The sequence below is a fragment of the Lingula anatina genome, chromosome 1 (genome assembly GCF_051362555.1).
Source record: "Lingula anatina isolate TDL-2025a chromosome 1, LinAna3.0, whole genome shotgun sequence".
In the NCBI taxonomy this organism is placed as follows: Eukaryota; Metazoa; Brachiopoda; class Lingulata; order Lingulida; family Lingulidae; genus Lingula; species Lingula anatina.
The window spans coordinates 22,593,834-22,618,224 of record NC_141767.1 but is presented as its reverse complement, the minus strand read 5'-3'; the positions used below and the strand labels follow the sequence as shown (position 1 = coordinate 22,618,224).

The following is a 24,391-nucleotide window of genomic DNA, read 5'->3' as shown; positions in this document are numbered from 1 at the left end:
GCTCCTTAAGTTGCGGTAATAATGGGCGTAGAGATTTAAACTTGAAGGTGAAACCCGAACTTCAGGGTCTAAGAATGACTGCTCTCTCGCAACACGCACATTTCGGATATATTTTTGTTTGCAAAACTTGCCCATATGTTGCATTTAAGTAAACGGTCAATTAAAGTGGAGGGAGTAATCGTGGTTAAAACCTATTTAATCAGAAAATATTCCATACAGTAAATAAAGTACCCCTAGACGTCTATCTGGGCACAAATAAACACATTTTAATTGTCGCCATCTTTAGGATTTATAAACGATCTAATTACATTCAAGCACATTGGGCAAATGCAATGTCGATAATGATTTTGATAAATATCATAATGTGTAATCGAAGATAAGATTGAAAATAAGCACCGGCTGATTGCACCTCATTGTATCATAAGCGTAGGTAACAGCTGTCAAATTGACAATCAATATTTTGAGCACTCCCGGTGTTTTGACAGGCAAAAATTTCCTGACATTGAACAAACTCGTTATTTTTTCGGTGCGGAATGTACATTCTTACTGGACATTTTCTAAACAATCAAAGTTAGAAATGTTTGCTCGACATACAATATCGGTGTTTTAATGAGACCAAAAATAATTTGGTGTTTCGATCTAAAGCACCGAGGTCGAAAGTATTGGCGCTGCGTTAACCCATCCAGGCAAAGTTAACTAAAATAGTTTTTGATAACTTTTCATGCAGTTTTGGCTTTTCCGTTTTGTCTTTCTTACATTTTTTCTTAGTTTTCTTACTTACATTTTTTAATAATAAGGGACTGCTGACTGTAACAGCTGAAATTTCACACAGCTTATTCGAGTGGATTGCTATAAAGTGACTGGCATTAAAATGCATCCAATACCACCACCAAGAAAATCGGATAGCCTTGCGCTAGTGATAAACATATTTATTGGTGTACGGTCTAATATATTTTCTATAACTTTATAATAATACCAAAAAAAAACTGTATTGGTAAACTATAAAACTTTAACAAGTTATGGCATCAAATAACAAGGTGTAATCTCAGTAATAAAATGTGTAGTTGGGCATGAATAAAGTGAACATTGTAACGCATGAATACAATAAATATAAGCTGGTGGATGTACAAAATCACAGTTGTGCTGAGCTATCTCATTAATGAGACTTGTTTTGAATATAACATGAAAGAAAACGTACAAGTTCACTTCATGTATCACATATATTAAAAGTGTGTAAAAACAATTTTCAACATAACAATAATTTCTTATAAAAACTACACCCTGCGGAATATATTAAATGTACCTATTATTTAAAGCTACTACTATATACAGGGTATAGTTAGCGATAACACAGAAAATGATCCTAATTTTCTCAAGACGTTTTAAATATTCAAACACTTTTCATAAGCACCGTCATTTGTTTTTTGTTGATCCAAACCAGTGAAGCAAGTGAAAAAAGTGAAACTGCTGAACTTATACGCGAATTGCCTTAGAGACAACACTGCTTTTTCTCTTTTTCCTCTGTGATGTATCTTCCAAACAACCATCTACACTTGCAAGTTCAAATTCTTCCTAAAAAATAATGAAAGTAAAGCAAATTAAATTCAAACTTAATGTTTCATTACAGGCAACCAGCTCTTGGTTTATTATTCCCTAACACCAATACCATAGATATAAAACAAATGTATATTTAACTTTATATAGCAAGTTGCATATATACATGTCACAACATGGTTAAAAGTTGCAAAAGGAAGTGCAGAATGAAACCTTCATTAGCCAGTCTTTACCTGATCTATAACCGATCTGGTTCTTTTTTGCCCTTTATTTTTGCTGTTATTGGTTAATTTCTCCTTTCCCTGTGGTGTTGGCTGTGCCTTAAAAAGATTTCAGAAACAACATAGAGGCAACTTTACAGCCAAATCTTACTGGTAAATCAATTTCTATTGGTGCAAACGATGTCTCATTTCATCAATACTTAGCATATTCAATCCTTGCATGTCATACCTCTTTTCCTTTTGCAACAGGCTTTTTACGATGACCAGTAAGGTTAATATTGTCTGCTCTGTCAGCTAGTTTGTCAATCTGCAAATTAAAAATTTGTATAATAACAAATAGATAAATACATGAATATCAAATTAATTTTTCCGTAAAACACCAAATATCTTTTATTTTAAATTAATTTTTAACTTTAAGGGAGATGGAGAAACGATACTGGAACTGGAATAACTGTTTGTAACAAGTAGTCCTTTTTACCTCTGTAGTCGCTTGAATATTTTTCATCTTGAAATATTTTTTAAAGCCCTCATTTTTTATCTTCTCCTTTTCTACAATTTTTCCCAATCTGTAATAAAAACATTTCAAGACATGAAGAAGAGAAAATTTTTTTTACATTAATAATCTTGTCTTTTTCGTCATGAAATGTTCACTAAAAGATAAAAATAATAATTATACTTCTTTTTTTGTTTAAAAGACATACAGATAATATTTATTTTAAGGACCTTGTCATCAAACTAAGGTTCTGCCAAGGACAAAATACAATTAAACTTGTTTAAAATCAAATAAGGTCTGACAAATAGATGTGATACTACCTGTACAAGCAAATATTAATAAATTTACTACAAACCTTTTGCCTTTGCTTGGTGCTTTTATGAACTTTTCTCTTTCCAGTCTATTGACTAGGCCTTGTGCCACAGTCATCTCTACACCCAAAGATCTGGCAAAGTTGGGAAGCACAATTCTAGATAACTCACTGCAGGTCAAAAGTGCTCTTCTCCATAAAGATGTTGCCTAGATCAGGAATGGAGAGAGTTAAATAATTGTTCTACAAAATCCACATAGAGAAACAAATATGACATTTCAAGCTATTTAATGACTTAAATTAGGATACAAATTTAGTATCAGTATATACTTCAGGTTGACTTACCTTTACTAGTAGAGAAATGTTAATATTACACAAAAACTCCTCATAACATTATGTAAAATACATGTCAAATTGTTGTCTAAACAGCAATTATTCACAATACGACTTATTTTACCTGGACAGCAATTTCATCAAGTCCAACAAGTCTTGGGTCAGTAGGTTGTCTTTCTGGATCTTCTTCCTAAATAAAACAAAACAAAACATTATTGCAATTCATTATTCTGGATTATTCATATATTAAATTAAAACAAAAAAGACAAACTGTAATATTTCTTCAAATATGAAATAACTTTATCTTAAAATTACACACACACACACACACACACACACACACACACACACACACACACACACTAAAAAAACTTACGTTTGCACAAAAATTGCAAATATGATTTTGTGGAGCTTCATTTTCATCAATAATTCCAAAACATACTGCATGTTGCCAGTACCTGCAGGAGGCACATAAGATCATCAAGCCATCATCCTGAATTAAAAAAGAAAGTTATTAATGGTCTGTAATGACATAATACATATGCTTAGAAAGAAAATAAGAAAATAAATAACATAATTTATTTATATGAATGTTCTTTTGACCAATATCATCAAATGTTTACCTCGTTGCATCCACACGGACACCTCACTCCATTCTCTTCTTGAGCATCTATGTTACTTTTTGCTGAGCCAGTTGTACTGATTGCTCTATCTTCTGTGCCTGAAATGTACATATTGATTACCACACATCCCATGAAAATAAAATTAATCAAGAGCACTGAGAAATTTCAGAGGTCTAAAAAAATAACAACCTTTGAACTTATGATAAAAAAACTATACAAAACACAGAGAGAAACATTACTAGGCCAGTAAATACACCTGGACGTGCTGGAGTCTCCACAGGGACATCTTCACATTGCATGGGCTGTTTGATCAATTTACTTGAGGTATTCAACGTACTGGAACTGGTTTCTGTATGGTTTTGGACCGTCTTTTGGTCAGCTTGGTGCAGCCCTTCCTCCTTTTCAATTTTAAGAAAAGAGATAACATGCCTGGTGTAATATTTTTATATATATAATTAACCAAAAGATAAAGATTACATATTTTCAATTATAATGACAACAACAATAATAATAATGCAGAACAAAAAAATGTGGTTTTATTGCATTTTGAGAGAGAGAGAGGGAGAGAGAGAGACTATTTGTCTGTTTTATTGTATATGAACAAAATTAACAAATCAATATGCAACGGTTCACAACAAAGTCTATTTCTCTTTGTTCTTATTTATTCCATACCATCTTGCTGTAAATATATAAAGAGCGATGAGAAAATAGAAGAATGCGCGATCATCATAATAATGTTATTAATAGCTATAATCTTAATATATAATAAGTATAATAATAATAATAATGATAATATTCATAAAAGAATTAAACTATTGACCACGTACCTGTAAATATATAAAGAGCGATGAGAAAATAGAAGAATGACAGAAAAAGGCGGCGACGATATTTATAAGCGACGAAAGGCGGGAAAGATGACCAATGGGAATGAGAGAGTAAGATGACGCCCACGTGACAAAACAAAAGACGAACACGAGTGAAGAAAATACATTCATACGGCTACATTCACCCCCCTTCTCAAAGAAATGTCTCCATACATTTCATTCACTCCACAAATAATAATAACACTATACAACAATGATCTAGTTTTTATTAAAATATGACACTAAATTAATCAAAGCTTTAAGTTAGCCTTGATATTTTTCTGGAATCCTCTTCTCCCTTTTAGACCTCCTTGGAATGGAGGGATCTTCAACTTGCGCTTTTGTCTCACTACTCTTCCTCAATCCTCCGACAGGTAAAGGAAGTAAGTGATTTCTGTGAACAACTTTCAATGTTCCACTTTTGACTCCTTCTTCTTTAATTTTGTATACCGGTATATCTTTATTTGGTTGTTCTACAACCACATATACTTCAGGTTTCCATCTATCGGCCAACTTATTCTTTCCTTTTAACCCCAAGTTTCTGATCAATACTCTATCTCCTTGCTGGACGACAGCTCCTCTCGTCATTTTATCAAACCGTTCTTTGTTATTCCTTTTAAGATCTACAGAATTCTTAAAAGCTAATTCATAAGCATATTGCAATCGTCTTTTTAATTTTCTAATGTAATCTGAGTGCTCTGTATTCCCACTCTGTTCATCTAGACCAAAAGTCAAATCTACAGGCAGTCTAGGGTTTCTACCAAACATTAGAAAATATGGAGAATATCCGGTTGCATCATTCTTTGTACAATTGTACACGTGAACTAAACTTTGAATGTACTTTTTCCAGTCCGATTTTTTATCTTGACCTAAAGTACCAATCATATTTAGCAATGTTCGATTAAATCGTTCACAACAAAGTCTATTTCTCTTTGTTCTTATTTATTCCATACCATCTTGCTGTAAATATATAAAGAGCGATGAGAAAATAGAAGAATGCGCGATCATCATAATAATGTTATTAATAGCTATAATCTTAATATATAATAAGTATAATAATAATAATGATAATATTCATAAAAGAATTAAACTATTGACCACGTACCTGTAAATATATAAAGAGCGATGAGAAAATAGAAGAATGACAGAAAAAGGCGGCGACGATATTTATAAGCGATGAAACGGGAAAGATGACCAATGGGAATGAGAGAGTAAGATGACGCCCACGTGACAAAACAAAAGACGAACACGAGTGAAGAAAATACATTCATACGGCTACAAATACCTACATAGATGCTTTTTTCTGTCATCATTTCTTCATCTTCTATATTTTGACTGTCTGCTCCAACAGTTTCTTGTTCTTCAAACTGTTTTCCATCCGTTTTAATTCTGAGCTTCAATCTGTAAGATTTTGGCATCTTTTTAAAGTGCTACAGTGCATTTTGAAGACTGCATTGACTGATTACAGTTCGAAGTATTACACTTTCACTATCATATTATCTTTAGTTTTTACACATCAGTATGCATATACAGTGTCCCTTTACACCAAAAAATTTGAATGGAAAAAGATGGAATACTTACGCATGAAATGGCTGATCATCCAAATCCAAGGATCAAAGAACAATTGAAAAGAAACATAAAGTATATTATATTATGTGTTCAATACCCAACTATCATAAATAAATATGTAGATAAATATTCAATATGAACTACAAACCAGACTATATTCACACTGTTGACTCTAAGCATGACATAAGCAGTAAACTGAAATAGTCTCTTTAAAAAAAAAGAAAACTCACAGTATGGACGTCTCCCACTTTAATATTTATTGGCTCTTCTTCAAAAATAAAATAATCAGTATCTACTGGCTGGAATCCTGGAGGCTCATAGTCAGCTGGTGTCACTAAATTGAGATTAGATGAGGTAAAATATTTCCACAATAATGAAACATTGCCCCCACAAAAACATTTATCTAAATACAAAAATACATAAACAAATAAATATATTGGTCACTGACAACTTAAGTCACAAACTGGTTGTGTTAAGTGGTGACATCTGCTTTTAATTTCTCTTGCAAAGAAATATCATTCCAGTTGAAATTCATAAATCCATATAATATTTAAAAACAAAGGTCTTACCATCATCATAATAGAGTAATTTCATAGTCATCATCACATCATCAGGCAGAGAGTTTAATGTCTGTGTGAGAATCACAATAGTTCTCAAAAGTTTGATGGTTGCTTTCTTAGTTTCTGATGGACTATAAGCACTTGCTAGCTTATCACCATTTCTACAAGGAAATAAATGTCATTATTTTCTTCAATGTAGGTTAAATATGACAAAATACAATTTCATTGATACATATAAACTGTTTTTTAGTGTTTTAGTGTTAAGTGATAAGCAGAAGCAAATAGCAAGGATAAAGATACTGAGTAATGATATGATATAAAAAATGTGTGAATAAAAAAATTAATAAAATGAAAAATTAATACCAACAAAAAACAATAATGATTAAAAAAATAAAATGACAGAAAAAAATTAGTAACAAAAACCATTCTATGATACATCGTTAGTTAGCCAGTCAATTAGGTCTAACCTGGTCTCATGAGCTAACAAGGCTGTATTATGAAAATCACACCTTTTTGTTATCAGCAGATCATTATTTTTAAAATAAACTTTATTTCAGGCCATCTGCTCAAATCATGGGATGCATGATGTGGTAAAAATTTCACAGGAACATTTAATAAGTAATATGCTTTCACTTTTTAAAACCATTTCAAAGAGAGAATTAAGTAAGAAGCTGGCAAGGAAAAACATATAACTCATACCTGTATATGTCCATTCGACCATTGTTTGTATAATCAAATTTAAAAGTGTATGATTCTATAATGGTCTGCAATGAAAACAACAAAATGATAAATAAGCATACTGATGGTAAGTGCATGAAGATATCATGCACCTTTTCCCAATCATATGATTTCTGATAAAGACATAATATTGGCAAGATAGTTTGCTCCTCTACTGATCCTGTAGTGGCTTATCTGCTTTAAAAAAATGGATGAAAAACTAAAATCAAAACCTAATAATTTGAAACTATACTTACATCTGGGTTTTCAGGATCCACATAAATCTTGAAATAAAAATTGAAGTGGAAATAAGTAAGCAAAACTGAATCTGCCAGACGTCATTTCAATACCATCTGGTAAATTGTTTCAAAAAGAAAGGAAGATTCTATAAAATGTTACATTTAAATCCTTTATTCCATCAACTATATGACTAGAAAAAATGTAAAATGCCAACCATATCTGTCATCCCAACTTACCCCAATTATCAATGTTTTCAGCTGGAATTGAAAGAAACCATATAACTTCAATATCTCATGTCACTGAGTGCAAAACATGCTGGTTTTTATTAATTTTTAATTCACCAACGTTATTCCTTAAATTATCAAAATAATATAATGGTTTGAATGAAGAAGAGCACAAGGCATTTCTATCATGTACATCTCAATAATTGTAAAACATATGTACTCACATATTTCTTGTCAAAAGCATCAAAACAACCTCGCATCCACTTGATAACCTGACATGCTCCTGGACAGGCAGTATCCTCCCTCAGTATTTTTAGATTCAAATCTTAAATAAAAAATATTATTTTACCTGATTTGTGTTGAAATCAACAACCATCTTTTTAAAATATATGTTGTCATTTAACTTTCTTATCATACAAAGTTCAATATACACAGTTTTGTAGTTGTCTTAAGTGATGAACCTACCTTCCAGACATTTATCTCCAAAAGCATGCTCGGGAAAAATAGCTCTTAAATATGCTACATTTGAGATGGCTACTGCCAAAAGTTTTTTCACAAATGTTGCCGATTGGGTCTCAGTCGCTTGTTCTGTAGGAAATGCAAGCCACTGGAAAAACAAACTAAAATGGTCAGTCTTATAAATACAAAATAAAACATTTATGTCTCCTCACTCACACACAAAATCAACAATAAAGGATAAACACAAGTATGATGTTCGAAACTTGATTGGTGATGGCCCCTTTTATTTAAAAATCCATCTAATAGAATGAATAACATAATTTAGTACCTAACATTGGCTAGACTTGAGTTACAGCAATTACGCATCCCACCAACAGATACTTTTTTTTTCATTCTTTAACTGTACTGGACATGATATTTAGTGAAGTTAGGACTTTTTTAATTATTATTTTATGTTACAGTCTGTTTTGGACAAAAAATAACTTTTTTTCTAGTCTTCCTCAACAATGCAATGTGAATTTTTGCATACATCATTGATCAAGAATGTTACATTTCCATTACTGAAAATAGATGTCACTTTAATTTTCAACTGTATCTGCCAATGGAACAGACAAAAGCCCTATAATTTACACATAACAAAAGACATCATTATTGTTACCCTCTACCAGGGCAGCAGATATTACAGGCACATTTCCCACCAGCCAGTTAGATGATCGACCATAGCCAGATTAGCCAGAGACATTATCTGTGAATATCTAGCTAAAAATCAATCAGTGGAACTGGTAAGAGGGTACATTTATGTTATGAATATGTTCAATTTTAAAAATTGATAAAAATCAGGGGTTTGATTTCACAAAATAAAAAAATATATATATACAATGGGAACAGTGCATAAGAAATTTTGTGAAGTATCTAAAAGTAATGATTATGATAAACACTGTGATATCTTCATAACTGCAAGTACACACATGCATTAATTAACCAAAATATCAACTCTTCATAACAACTCTTACAAAAGTTATGATGGGGGAGAATGACCCTCAACCATCCACTCACAACCCCCGCAATGGCAAGTGAGTTAATTTTGCGTTTACGTTTAGATGCATACCCAGAGCAAAAAGTTTCTCTCTCTCTCACACACACAAACACACAGCATTCAAAAGGCATTCAGTCACACCAAACACACTATGGATGTCCCTTGTGTGTGGGCTTCATAAAAAAAATCATTCTTAATGCTTCAGCTCCTGCTGAGTTACTAGTATGTACAATTACTTACGGATGTTGTTTTTTGAACAGATCTGTTGAGAGTTGCAGTGCAAGCCATGGTATAAAGGAATCTAAAAAAGACTTTAAGTAAATTAAATGTGATCTTTAAAAAATTGAAACAGGATCAAATTTCAAAAGATAAAATTATAAAGGCACGGTAATGCATTATATGCAACTGTAGTGTGTGAATGATATAATGGTAAATTAAACATCACTGCACTGTCCCTAAGTTTCAAATTTATTTTTCATAATTTTTTTATTTGTAGATCTAGGTCAAAAAACAAAATCAGTTAATTTAATATAATTAAATTAATTGATTTTGTTTCTTGACTTAGATCTACAAATTTATAAAGAGAAATCTCTTCAAGATGATCTCTACTCAACTGCATGTCCAGTTCTTTTTATAAACTTAAAACTTAAATTATAAATGACTCATTAAAAAACAGGTACCTTCAAACTTACAGGCACAAATATTTTATTTTCAGTGTTTTTCTCAATTAAGGTGGTTATTTTGATCAATGTCTCTGCTATTCAAATAAATTTGTAAACCAATTTACCTAATAGCTTTTAAAAAAATATTTTTACAAGGAACTCATTCAAGTGAGAGTTGAGGTCATGCCAGGGATGTAGATAAAAAAATCAGGTCTTAGCTTCACAGCACCGTAAGTGCTACTGAAACTACCATAATAAATTAGAAATATGATTGACAAGTTACTGCTAATAAAGTTGCTTTATCATTTAAATCACTCCATACATCAAAATCGTAAAATTATAAACATTTAAAATACAGCACTTACTTACTCTGATATCAGGAGACTCTACTTCCAGTATAATTTTCGCTCACCTCACCCACAGTCCAATGTTCTAAAACGGTGACAGAGCATTGCAAAATTTAGCAGACGATTTCTGTCTTGCTCCTAGCTCACCCTGGCGGGAAAATTTACAATCTGGTAAATAACATTTGACAAATTCAGGGCGAATGTATCGGTAAATTGATTCTAATTGTACAACGTGGTATAATGAAACGGTTTTTCACGTCTAGAAATGTATGAAGGCGACTAATGTCATGATGCGAGCAATTAAATAAAGTTTTACCTTTGGCAGTATACCTACCGGAAGTTTACTATGTAGCGGAAGTTTCATTCCCAGAATGCAGCTTGCATGCGCAAACTGTGGTGCGCATAGCTAAGTTGCCATCAACAACCAAGTTGACAACACTTTTACAGGGCATGTGACTGTCATTTGGGGATTGTAAAATTAAGAAATAGATAAGGTATGTTAAAATTAAAATAATATGACATTAAACGAAGTCTGTTACTTCATAATGAAGAGTTGTATTGGTAATGCAGAGGTAAAATGTGAATAATTTTAGAGAACTTGACATTGCCAAGATAAAACGTGATGGATGACACGCATCTTTGTCATATTTTGGAATCATTGACTTGTATCATGTCTAAGAACATCTCTAATTTTCAGTTTCCTTGATGGTGGGCTATCTGCAGCTTTTTAAATCCCACTAATACTCTATATTAGTCAAGGCATTATTCTGACAAATCTTTACTTTAAAAGTCACTTTTGCATGTACATGTAGTCACTTGGGCACGTACTGCACGTACATGTCAGACGTACAAGTACTTACTAGTCAAAGATACGTTTCATGTTTTTTCATATATTCATATGTACAGCTACAATTTTAATATGCAAGAATGCCTAAAACAAGTCTTAAATCTCTTTCTCCTCTATTCTAATTTTGCATTTTACATACTGCATTGTCCTTGAGAATTAATGAAAGTGTGAAACATGTTGCAATTTATTTTTAATTTAACTGTCATCTTCAAATGCATAGGCAAACTTATTGAAACCAAAATTTAAGATTTTAAGATCTGTTGATATGCTACCCTTCTTTAAAATCAGTGTTTATTGAACATCTTTTCACTTGATACCCATGTGAAAACTACAGATACCATTGAGCTCTGATTTGGTTTGAATCATTTTAAGTGGATTATATACAGTGTGTGTGTGTGTGTGTGTGTGTGTGTGTGTGTGTGTGTGTGAAATCACGTGATGGCCTTCAATCTTTGCCAGTCATCTAATATAACAATGAAAGATATATAGGAGTGCTACACAAAACTCAGACATTTTTATGTACAATCAATATATTGAGCTCTTTAATATTTGGCAGAATTTTACAAGTCACTTAGGGAAAATTTTAGAAGAGAAAAATAAATATGTAATTTTGAAACTCAAAATGTGTTCTTTCTGTTGCACAGGTACTGTAGATATACAAACATTTAAACCAATAATTTTTTATTTAAAAGTTTATAAGGGAGTTTATAAAATAATGAAATATTTAGTTTTTTTATGATTGAAATGCTGCTACAATGTACAATGTAAGTACTACATGTACTGTAGTACTGCTTTAAAGGCGACACCTACAGTATTCACATAAATAAACAAAAAATATCACACTCAACCATTTGACTGCAGCAATAACTTTTATAAGCCCCAAATTTAAATATAAAACCAATCTCAAGGATCAAGTCAGTCTAATACTGTATGAAACTGTTCAATTTAATATGTCTTGAAAAAGAATGTCATTCATATATTTACCATTGACAAAAGGTAATGCAACTCTTGAGTATTTTCTGTGGAACACAGTTTAAGTCAGTTGATAATTACATTGTTTTTTATTATATTACTTTTTATTTACCTAACAAATCATAGTTTTCCAGAATTTTTGTTATGTTTTTAGTGAATCAACTTTCACAACTTATGTTATGATGCTTTAAAATACTTTGAACACTGTGTTTTACTTTTTAGACATGCCAGCTCCTGATGAACCATACTACTGCTCGCAGCAGATAAATATCCCTCCTGAATTGCCAGATATCCTGAAGCAGTTCACCAAAGCTGCAATAAGAACACAGCCTAAGGATGTCCTGGCTTGGGCAGCTGCGTAAGTACAGAAGATGACCAAGCATGGAGTTGCTAATTAGATTTATGATGAACTGGTCAATAGTAATAAGAATTGATGAGTAGTTGCCCTTGTGGTTGTGTTTGGGATGGGTGTTGCTGTTGGTTAGGTTGATCTAACACAATGGACTCTTCTCCTTTTTTATTTAATATTTTTTTTATTCATAAGTGTTAAGTTTCAATTTTGACTGTTAAAATTGATGGCCTAAATGGACATTTGAGTAATTGTTTAACATATGTACCATCAAAAATATGATATATTCAGGATATGACACATATTTTCTTGATGAGCAAAATTTTTGGACTTGTGTTTAAAACAGTTTGGTCATTTTCTTTATACTGATATTCATTTTAAGGCATTTTGAGTTGTATAAGTAAGATGGAAAGAAGGAAGAATGTTGCAACTTGGTGATGTATTGGATTAAGTGCCAAAGGTTGTTTGGTTGGATGATATGAAAACTATCCTCAGAGGCTTTGATGGATTTCTTGATGAAGTATTTTCCTTGTGGGCATATGTTGACCACTGAATTGATTTTTTTTCAGTAATGCAGGAGGAATAAGGCAGACATTGGAATAGCTAATAGATCTTTTGGCATTATCACACTATTGCAGCTGCTGCCTATAATATTGGGTCTACTTGAATACTGAAGTTATTTGGGGAGAAATACATATTTAATAGTTTTAATCAGCATGCCAGTACTTGCATTCTCTTTGTTCAATTTAGTATGCTGTCAATATGTTTTGTCTTAATCAAGAGAGATTGTATGTTTACTGAGTCTGATACAAAATGATTTTTGCTGTTGAATGTGTTAAATATGTTGTACAGTATGTAAAAAACTTTATACTTTGTCAAGTACACTTAGGATTCTGACTATTACATTTTCAGGGCTTGCACTAATAGGAAATTTACTACAGTAGAATGGGGTATTTTTTTCCCCGGCAGACCGATTGATTCAAGCTTATTCAGATCATAAATAAGCTTGAATCAATGGAATTATCATTTATATCAGATTTATAATGATGTTTTGAAAATAAATTCAAGTGCCATTCGAAATTGACTTTCACTTAAACTCTTCTCCCCTTGATAAATTTCATTTTGCCACTTTTATCCCTGAAGGAAATGATAAGTGCTTATTTTCTTTCTCTATCTAAATCAACATAAAATATATAAAAAAGTTCTGTAAGAAGGTTCTTGAACATTTTTAGTTGACATTGATGAACCATCAGTTACATATACAGATTCAACTTTTTATTATTGTCTGTTCCAGTTACTTCAGGGCTATGTCCAAGGGGGAGACACCCCCAGTGAAGGAGAGACTAGAAATGCCAGTGGCCACCCAGAAGACCGATACAGGGCTTACCCCAGGGTTGCTTAGAATTCTCAACAAACAGGTATGATAAAATGTTCATGTTCATCAATAAACTGGCTTTGCAAGGTAAAGAAAATTTAAGTGGAATGTTTATATCTAGTGAACAAATACTTACGATACTGCATGGGAACAATCTATATCTGGACTTCCCGGTAGCATATCTTTCAATAGATGATTACTTTGACTATGATGATGATGGTACCTCCAAATGAGGACTTCTGCTATTCACTATGAGTTCACCTGATGGTGCACCCAAATGATCAACTAACTGGTGATGGGACTTTGACAAAGCATAGTCTTTTTACTTTAAACCAGAGCCCTCCCTTGTTTGTTGAAACTAGGGGGTTCTTCCTGTTCATGTACTGTGTATGGCTCCCTTGACACAATGACTAAACCCATGACCTCATTTTCAATGGGACATTGGTATGGGTATACATCATCACAGTAGCCATCTTTTGACAGCTTGTAAGCCCAGAAATAGATTTGAATAAGGCCTATATATCATCTCAATTAGAATATTGTATTGATTGACCAATAGCACTTTTAAAGAATGCAAATGTTGTCCATTTCATCTGAAAACATTTGTCACATAAACTGCCACTTAACAAAGGCAATATGGATAGTAAGTAAACACTAAAGTTTAGAAAGAATACCTCAGTATGGCTTTATTGTTAACTTCTGTCTTTTTAGCTTGGACCTAGGAAGACTGTGCCTTTGTCACAGATTGAAGAAAAGTGGAAGGATCTCTCTTTACCCAAAGAACAGTTTGATGAATTGGTCAGGATAGGCAGTTTTGGAGGGGACACTGAATGGTTGAAATTCTTCTCCCTGGCAGCATCCACCCTTGGGGAGGTATGTGATTGAGAATAGCAGCAAAATGGGGTATTGGTTAAGAAAACATTGTTTATATTGCAACATGGGGCACATTGGGGCCTATTTATGCCTCAGTAGAGAATAAGATTGATATAATTTTTGCATTTGTGAGTGCATCCAAATGGAATTTTGATTGGGGTGAGGGCATGTTTCTTACTTATTTCATGATTGTAAATGCTTCTCTTTTACAGAATATTACTAATGCAATGAAAACTATCTGTGAGATTTTGACGGCTGATCCTGAGGGAGGACCTTGTAGAATACCCTTTCAACTTTTCAAAGACCTATACAAATATCTGGCCCAAATTGACGGTGAAATCTCAAAGGAGCACATTGATGAAGTGATATCTCATTTACAGTATGATGTGTGAGTACATTCTGCTTATGTCTTTTCTAAATGATTTTTTGTTTTGCTTAGTACTTAAATTTGAAAAAAATTGCAAACTCACTGATGCCTCTGCAATTACATGTACTTTTTTTGATGAAAAATTTTGATTATTTAAAAGCAATTTTAATTAAAATCATTTACGTTCATTGATTTTTTGCCAATTTAATTAATTCTTAAGGATATATCTAAAAGTAAATTCCACTATCAGATTATGTAAAGGTGTGACAGCAAATATTGCAATAGTATTAGTGTACACTATCAGTTGAACGTTTACTACCTGTTGTCATTTCAGAGACAAACAAGATGGATTTGTGCAGCCAAGGAACTTTTTGAGCCCAGATTGTCCCAAGCTGTCGTAACTTAATCTACCCAAAGACTGAAGTCTCTCATCTGAACATTTATATGCAACTTGCTATGGTTTCTTCAAGCCATTTACTATAGGCATGGCAACAATGGGGAAAAAACAGTACCATCTTGCACACACCTGTAAATATTTTGTATAAATGAAAAAGTGATTTAGTTTTCATCAACTTGTTCAAAAGAACCAGCACTACTAAAATTTATTGTTGAGATCTGCAAATTGATAGCATTTATTTAAAAAGTTTAAGATATGAAAATTTCTGTGATTACAAACTGAAGATCAAGAACTATAATGTTATTGGTAAATTGCACCATGCCTAATGGCATCCATTGAAACCATACTGAGGAGACAGTGCGCCATTGTTTAACTCCGTCCTGCTAATCCCAGGTGTTTATTTTTGCTACCAAACATTTTTCTGATCATTTTTAGGTTTGCGTTAAAATAGTCAGTCCCATCCCTGAAAATGTACAGCTTTTTTTGTAAATAAAACGTTATCAAACTCCTGACAGGTGATTTTCTTTTGATTAAAGAACAATCCAATTTAAGCATGTTTATTTATTCAGAAAATCAAGTGGACAACCCAGTTTTTTTTTTAAATCTGCATTTTTATTTAAATTATAGTATTTCAGTTCTGAGTATGGTGATGTTGTGTGCTGGCACCAGCTGTCATAACAATTGCTGGTTTAAATGCCATTATCCTGGGGACAGATCAGGTGTTTGAGGGATAAAATTATCCTGCTGAGTATCATATTTGTGTACCTCTCCTATGTTTTAAGGGAGACACTGCCTGCCATATATTGGCATTGCCAAACCATCAAACACTTTCCAATTAATAAGATGAGCTAAGAAGTACAGGTTGGTTTATAGTAACAGATGTGTTTGTAGATTTATTTGAAACAGGAGGCTTTAAATTACGTATTACATAAGTTAATGAATGTTGAAGATCTGGGAGTGGGAGATGCAACTAATGTCTTGCCTAATAGAAGCATAATTTTGCATTGATAAGTAAAATCAATCACGAAAATAAGGAGTTTTTTTACATGAGGCTTATCTGTTACTGGAAGTTTTTTTTTTTTTTTTCTTTGCACGAGCACCTCCCAGGCATGCACAATTGTCTGACACAGATAAAAAAGAGAATTCACAAGTCAAATTGTATCTGCTTGCAATGACATCTAACTCCTGTATTGATTTTGCATAGTTCAAGCCAAAAGCATCTGGACAGAAGAAGTAGAGTTTGTGCAAATTTACTTGTCATATAGGGATGCTTCAGGTTCTGCAGTGTATGTTGCACACACATATCTATATTGATTTTCATTACGATTACAGAATCCAACACATTGGATTATACAGAACATCTCAGTCTGTGGCATTGCGCGCCTATTTAACAATCTGGAGGAATGAAACTTTTGATACTTGCAGTGAGACAAACCAGAAAGTGATATCTGATGGTCTGCATCTTCTTTCCAATTATCATCACCATTTTTCATTTTATTTGAACATAATCATCACGGTTAAATGTCCTGTAATTGTGTTACTGTCGAAAAGATCCGATCTTCTTCAAATGACATGGTTTTCTATTCAATGAATAAGTTTCCAGTGAACTCCTTGAATGGGGGAAGGGGGAGGGGCATCTCTGATGTATACTATTTTTGAAATTTTGGGAACATTTCACACGTTCTATTTTGTAAATCTACTTAGAATTTCTTCCTATTTTAGTTGAGATTAGGTTACATCAAACTTTTTTGTATCAAAAATATTCAATGTGTTATATTCATGGCACTGATGCATTTTAGTAGGAAAAAGTGTGTCATAAAACTGCTAATGGGTCAATTCTTAATCTGGTTAACTTACCAGTCAGATTATAATGTAACAGAGAGAGCTGGCTGGCTGGTATACAGAGGGCCAAAATAATCCATTTTGTCAATCTTATTTAGGTTATAATCTTAACAAATGATAAAGGCTAAGGTTATTCAAATGGTGATAAGATGAGATTGGATGGCATTCTCCTGTCAACAAATGATTGAATAATAGTAGGAATACCACTTTCAAATGCCATTTCAACTGCAATCAATAACAATAACATTAAAGTAAAGCCTGGATTTTTTGATACAATTTTCCTTGCAACTCCCAAGTTCTATAAAATGGCATCTGAAAAACATACATAACCAAGTGAACATTTGCTTATAGCAATGTATTTGACAAGTCTTTTAAGTCTTTATCCAGTACCAGGATTAAAACCTTTCAATGCACATGAGATAAAAAGTAAAACAAACCATGCATCTATTGTGTCTCAAAAAATATAAAATGGTTTATTGAGGAACTGCCAACTTGAAATACACAGCATATCATCTTAACCTAGGCAAGACTAATACAGCAAGCAGGGCAGGTCTGCAAGGATTAAGAACAATTACTTTTCTAAAACCAAAACTTTGAGACCTAAAGCCTATTGCTATTTCTGACAGACATATTGTTCTTCATGAAAATAATTCATCTTCATTGATTTATACATTGGTGTTCTTTTTTGAAGGGGAGGGGGGGGGGGGCAGAGGTGGTGGAATGTTTTAAGGTTTCCTCTACTAAGGTTGGAAGGTCATTTTTAAATATCTACATCAGCACCCAGATTTCCATACCTGTAGAGGGGTCGGGGTTACATTGATTAAAAATAGAACTGGAAGGGGGGAGGCTAGATCTAAAATGAGATTACAGTAACCCATACCTGTTGTGCCACTTATATAATAAATTTGGCACGTGTTACAAGAATCTCTTTCATGATTTTGTCTCAGATAATGAAAGATGTTAGTATTTATCTGAAAGTAATAAATGTCATGTTTATATCTGCAGTCAGAGATTGCAATATCCCAGATGTGAAAGTTTTGGTTCTAGATATTATGAACACATCAGACATTACTATCTGTGAAAAAACACAGCTACCTGGTTGGAGTATACTTAGCAAAGAATATTACATATTTCAAAAACCCAGGACCATGAAGATAGTAAGTTAAGTGTAGAACTGTAGTATATTTTTCAGCTCTAGCTAAAAAATGTTACCCATTTAACTATATGACAAACTGATTAGAATAAAACAACCTTGTCACTGTTAATATCTACCAAGTGTAATAACACACAACCTCTAGGTTGTTTAACTTCTCTTATAAATAATGTTTCACTTTTTCATAGTTTCCTTGTTCAGATCTCACTTGGTAAGAAGACAGACTCTGAATCATTAGTGTGAATAGTAACTCATTTCAGCACGCTTGTCCAATTGGGATACTAGCTGCACTAAGTAAAAATAGAAAGCTAATGCAATTTGAGGCGATTACTTGCCTTGGAAGTTAACAGTCTTCCAGTGGTGGTAGCCCCTCAGAGGAACACTGAACGATTTCCATTATCTCAGTTACAGAAGGCGAGTTTTGATGAAATGGCTGAATGCATTCCATGCATGCAATACATGTAACAGGAGCATACATTGTAATCAAATTGGGAATACTACTGTTCCTACACAAACTACATTCTGATGGACTATTTTGTTGAAAAATGAACAACTGTGTACAGAAATGGGTTGCAGCTAGAGGGGAAAATAATTTCTATATGATCAATAAACAAATAAGTCTCTCATATATAACAAGCAGCTGGGAAAATGAGAAGGAAAAAAAAACAAGTTTGTTGCAAGCTTCTTTTTGTGAAATTTTGAGTATCTATGCTTCAGCCCAAAAATCATAAGCTGATCACTGGTTTAGCATCACTTTTGCTTGTTAATTAAGAAAATACTGATATTAGGTGAGCTGATAATAGCTATATAAAAGTTCTAACTAATAAACCTACATGTTGTTAAAATGAAATATAACCCACACAAAAAAGCCAAATAGCTTTTATCAATATATTGAAAACAAGGTAAAAATATAAGCATACATGTGAGCAAACATAAGAGGGGGAAACCCATAAAAACCCATGTTATCATGAAATAATATCTGAGCCCAAACATCATGTCTAAAATATGTCTAAAATTTTCATTTGAAGCAATATCATAACCAACCATGAGATTCTGTTTATTTTTGTATGAGAAGCACCTGCCCAGAGCCCAAAAAGGTGCAACCGCAAGCATCCAGATCCATATACACACCATTCTCTATCGAAGCTGACCTTGAAATGGCTGATGATGAAGTAAATCTAAGAAATAATATTATACAACATCTAAGTGCATAGAAATGTAAAGGTTAATAGTATAACAGGACACTATAATTACACAAACATATGGTAAGTGCCCGAACCCTATCTAATCAAGATATATACTTATTATAGCCAGTATAGTCTTTTTATAACATACACTTGTACAGAAGATTACTCCACTTTTTAATATCTGACATGTACCTGAAGTCGTGTCTTCGTGTACTGTCTCTCTTCAGTAACTGCAGTTGTTCTATTAGCTACAAATGTTATCTCATACACTATAGAAAGGTCAATTCATTAACTGGCTCTTTTAGCATCAAACTTGATTAACACTGACACATACGAGCACAGGGCATCCAACACAGCCCTAGCTTATAAAGGAATAAGAATATACAACCTTTTAAAAAAGACAAAGCAATTCTACTACCACCTCACTACTATAACAGTGATAATGCAAGAAAACAGGTGCATTGTGTAATCATGTAACACACATCTATGTATTCAAGTTTACAGTTTGACTAGGTGACACAAGACATGGTGCAGCTCCACATATTGCATAAAGGTTGCTCTATATAGCAGTAAATACATGTTTAGCCAATTTCTGTAATAGTGTTATCATATTATTATTATCATCATGATCATCGTAAGCCCATTGCACAGTTAGTAATCGCCACCATTGTATGATGTGTTACACTTTTGTTAATAATATTAATAATAATAATAATCTCTGAGTATCATCCTCAGGGTGAATAATGTACGTTATGTGACCTTATATACAAATGTGGACTATATACATGCAGCCATAGAATTGGCAGATATCATGATAAATTACAAAACAAACCCAGAAAACAAAACAAAATTATTTTAAAATAACAATAATTGGCAATACCACCAATATTATAATATATGTGTGTACATACACACATATATATATACACACATGTATACAAAACATGTATTCTGGCACACACACGTGTATATATATATATATATCTGCAAGTTGAGTATCAATAAATATTGGATGCTGATCTACAGTAAACCATCCATACTAAATTACTTTCATAGCCATTATAATCATTAAAATTGTTTCTAAACTAGCATTTTCTACACTACGCATATATACAAGGTTTTACATTGCAATTTACTACATGATTCTATGGTAGTGTCTATCGTCATTGTATAGTTGCACTTCAAGAAATAAATGTTAATAATAAGAAGAATAAAGCTGTTTATACCCTTTCACATTGTAGTACATACAGCAGCCCCCGCGGCACCAGGTCCAGGCACAGTGAGAGTTGCACAAGTTGAGGCAATTGATCTGCAAGGTGTCTAGTATGTCTATACTGTTACAATATATTTTTTCTTTAAATGATGTGCATCTATATGTGATGCCATACACATTATTATCATTTGAGGGTGATTATGCCCATTCTTCCCACATTCTCTATTGTAATACTACATTTATCTGTGTCAGCTTGTCTGTATTTGCAGGCCAAGCTGGCACAGATAAGTGATTCGCCCTTATATTGTAAGTTTTAAAAAATGATAAAAATAATATGCAAGCAATGTCTTCATGGACTGATACTGCAAAAGTAAGTGGCGGGTTAAAAGGTGCTGTGTACAGTTTTAAATAGTGACATGTGAAGCAATGACTTCAATATAGAAAAGTATGATACATAATTTCCCTGCATTCAAAATGAAATTGAGAAAATCTATTCTAATAACAAGTCTTAATGATTAGATTTAATCATACTGCTTTTTGTTAGCATTGTTACTAAGTTTCTTTTAAATAAATAACATGGACATTTTTAGGATATTCACTATGTATGTCTAGGGGATGAGTAATTTCTCTCTCTGCAGCAAGTAATTTCATTCATCCTGATGATGATACTTTAGATTCCATGCTATGTCAATGCCCTATTTATATCCGACTCTGATAAGCCTTCACTTCCGAAACAGCAGGCAGAAACCTTACAGCTTAACCTAAAGAGTTATTTAAGCAATTAATATTTCAACATGATTAAAAATGTTTCAAAGCATTTGTCACTTGCCATTATCTTGATGCAAAAGAAGTCTGCCAATAGAAATAAAAAATCTTTAATGCAAGGCAAATATCAAGAGAACTTCTTTTTTGAGATACTTTCATAAAACCATTTACCTGCATTGGGTAAATGGAACATGTTATCAGCACCAAGGGCACCTCATGGATTTGAAATAATTAGAAAATTAAATTAAAAGGAGCAGATCAATTGAGCTTTAAAAATAACCCGTTAAATACCAGCGTTGTCAAAGACTCAATGCAGATGCCCCTTGTGACTGCAAACTAGAGGAGCAATACTTCACCTGGTCTGGTCTTAGGAAAATCAATACCAACCTCCTTCATTCTTGTATGAATTCAGCTTTTGAAGTTTCAAAACTCATATTCAGTGCCAGCTGTATGGACATTGCAGATAACATCACTATCAGGGCAGAGATGGAGCAAAGCCATGATTTGATACTTGTCTCGAAAAAAAAAAAAAAATGAATGGGAATATGTCTTAATCCCTCAAAAGAAAGAACAAATCTATCCACAGCCTGGATCACAAGCATATGTATATAAAACACAAAATAAAATTGAGATTCAAAGAGATTATCTGGTCTAAAACTTTCCTTTCATATATATATATACCATGATATAATAACGGTCACAACCACTAAAGCACAGAATGGATGGGCTATGGGGGTTGGGGTTGAGAGAGGGATAGGAGAATGATAAGAACTAAAGAACTGGAAAATCTACACTCAAGTGATATCTGGTTCCAGTATGACACTACCCCTACTTCTTTGCTTCATAATTCCAGAGAAGGCTGTATGAAAGTCAGTCTGACTTTCTTTAGCAAAGCATCTATCTAATACATTATGCATCCCCAAGGAGATTTAGACCCTCCAAGTTTTGACTGCCTGGGGAACAGGGAATCAATGATATCTAGGGTAAGTTAAATTAGGTAGGGCAAACTGCACATGACCTGGGCTGCAAGCAGACAGGGAACCCATTCTCCACTTCCCTTGGATATAATTATACTCCCAATCAACATACAGTGTCATCTGTAAGTAACACAGAACTAGACCTATAACAAGGCCATCTACACGTATCACGGCCAACACATGTTATTATCACAGATAAATAGGTAAACCTGTTGCGTTTTTTCTAATATCTTTCAAAAACCAAAGGGTTATTGCTGTAAATAATATGACTTCTTCCTTGTCTTCAGTTCACTGGTGTCTGGATAGGCAAATTATACAACCTCTGTTTACAGATCCCTGCTACCAGCATGTTCTTCCTTTCCACTCAATACTGTCCTGCATCATAGTGACGTCTTTGAAGAATAGGGTCCACTTTGTACTGAGAATGTGTCTCATCATAATGCATTGCAAATTTTCCTCAAAAATCTGTTTGGAACCTCTTTCAGATATATATGAAATATCCTTGATATTATCACAGCATAAGTTATGGAACCTTCCTATAATCAGTCCACTGTTTCTCTTGCACTCTTTATTCTTGTGTCTGAAAATATAATGGAAAAAAATAGAAATGATACTCTATCAAAAATATTAGCTCAATCATACCTAGATAATATTCTATGAAAGTAATTCACTTCCAATTTTTTTTTAATTTGATAAATATAATGCATATAATACCATTTAAAGAAACATGAAATGATTAGTAAAAAAATAGATGTTATATATTTACAGTACAATGGGCTTGATATAAAAATCATCACACTACATGCTTCAGATGATCTGACAACAGACTAAAACACTGACAGAACATTTAATATACCTCTCCATAAGTTTGACCAATTCATTTGACTCTAAGGCTAATCTGCTCAGTACTCAAACCCTTTTATCAAATGTCAATGATTCTAGTGAGCAAGGAACAAGGTATTATTCAACTTTCCCTCTGGGGTCTATCCTTGATCATCAAATTAAGCGAACAAGGGAAGCTGCATTATCATACTTTTTCATGGTCTAATAATAACACGGATTATCTTTTGACCAAATAAGTGTGAAATAACCTAACTCAGACAAAACTGAAAGGACCAACAACATGGACCAACAAACAATAATAAAATTCACATTTCAGGGAAATTATTAGAGCTAGATATGGAATAGGTATGCTGAAACAAGGGTGTTATGGTCTCCTCTCATTTTTCCCTTAACCCGCATTCATACTGAAATGCCTGAAATGATAACTAACGTGGAATAATACTGCACTGTATCTGAAAGTTATGACTTCCATGAGTTGTTTTATAATAGTTGCTGCATTGCATAGTTACACATTAAGATACATCATACTGCAAAAAATAGCACACTTAGAATATGGTTTCAAGCTCAAAATTGTTTTTTTTTTTTCAGTTGCACAAATCAAAATGTAATCAGAAACAATTTGTAATAATTTGCAATATCTAAATGTTTTTCCCCCCACTTGACAAACCAAGCAAATTTCTGAAAAAGATGACATATATCCTCATATTTTCATTAACTAATTCAAACTGTAGTATAAAATGTAATTAAAAAAGGTCCAAGACAATGCTGTCAGTGCAGTACATCTGAGCACCGTAATTATAAATATGTTCTTGTTAGTCCAATATGGATATCCTAATTAATTGGAATGGGGATCATTGGTCAAGACATAATTTGGTAAAGCTCTGCTTTGGGTTTGACTTTGTTCAAGAATCCACCAGAAAATTAACTTAATGACCAACGCTTTAGTGCATCAGTTCCCCAGGGTTCTTTCCATCACATTAGTGTGACACATCTCCTTTTGTGACTGTCCGATGAGATTAT

General features: G+C 33.0%; 3 protein-coding genes across 8 annotated transcripts in view; 1 reads left to right on the top strand and 2 right to left on the bottom strand.

Moving 5' to 3' along the window:
- Positions 1-361: 361 nt before the first annotated feature.
- LOC106168814 (uncharacterized) lies at positions 362-10,648 on the bottom strand. Its single transcript, XM_087002134.1, has 20 exons — positions 10,546-10,648; positions 10,234-10,359; positions 9,443-9,503; positions 8,173-8,314; positions 7,932-8,032; positions 7,720-7,740; positions 7,501-7,527; positions 7,226-7,290; positions 6,536-6,687; positions 6,197-6,300; positions 5,979-5,989; positions 5,687-5,798; positions 3,535-3,696; positions 3,288-3,404; positions 3,036-3,101; positions 2,624-2,787; positions 2,254-2,341; positions 2,005-2,082; positions 1,788-1,874; positions 362-1,572 (listed from the first exon to the last, which is right to left on the bottom strand). The coding sequence occupies exons 3-20, from the start codon at positions 9,488-9,490 to the stop codon at positions 1,474-1,476; spliced, it is 1,644 nt and encodes a 547-aa protein (XP_086858260.1). The 5' UTR covers positions 9,491-9,503; positions 10,234-10,359; positions 10,546-10,648; the 3' UTR covers positions 362-1,473.
- Positions 10,587-15,903, top strand: LOC106168805 (ropporin-1-like protein). The gene is made up of 6 exons (XM_013547994.2): positions 10,587-10,705; positions 12,253-12,388; positions 13,674-13,797; positions 14,466-14,627; positions 14,840-15,015; positions 15,329-15,903. Exons 2-6 carry the CDS (start codon positions 12,255-12,257, stop codon positions 15,393-15,395), a joined length of 663 nt encoding a protein of 220 aa, XP_013403448.1. The 5' UTR covers positions 10,587-10,705; positions 12,253-12,254; the 3' UTR covers positions 15,396-15,903.
- A 1,775-nt stretch (positions 15,904-17,678) lies between these two features.
- LOC106168818 (potassium voltage-gated channel protein Shaker) overlaps positions 17,679-24,391 on the bottom strand; it is a 45,765-nt gene continuing 39,052 nt past the window's right edge. For all 6 annotated transcript variants that reach the window (XM_086998999.1, XM_086998995.1, XM_013548007.2 and 3 more), the window contains one exon: positions 17,679-23,108. The gene's annotated coding sequence lies outside the window, so the exon portion shown is untranslated. The remainder of the gene's footprint in view (positions 23,109-24,391) is intronic.

Bases quoted from the DNA above. Each gene is read 5' to 3' on its own strand.
- LOC106168814 (XM_087002134.1), bottom strand. From the start codon at position 9,490: ATGGCTTGCACTGCAACTCTCAACAGATCTGTTCAAAAAACAACATCC. The intron at 3,102-3,287 runs GTAAGTTTTTTT...TGTTTTATTTAG, and splicing joins TTTGCAATTTTTGTGCAAAC to GAAGAAGATCCAGAAAGACA. The intron at 1,573-1,787 runs GTAAAGACTGGC...ATTATTTTTTAG, and splicing joins CCAGATCGGTTATAGATCAG to GAAGAATTTGAACTTGCAAG.
- LOC106168805 (XM_013547994.2), top strand. From the start codon at position 12,255: ATGCCAGCTCCTGATGAACCATACTACTGCTCGCAGCAGATAAATATC. The intron at 12,389-13,673 runs GTAAGTACAGAA...TGTCTGTTCCAG, and splicing joins GTCCTGGCTTGGGCAGCTGC to TTACTTCAGGGCTATGTCCA. The intron at 15,016-15,328 runs GTGAGTACATTC...TTGTCATTTCAG, and splicing joins TCTCATTTACAGTATGATGT to AGACAAACAAGATGGATTTG.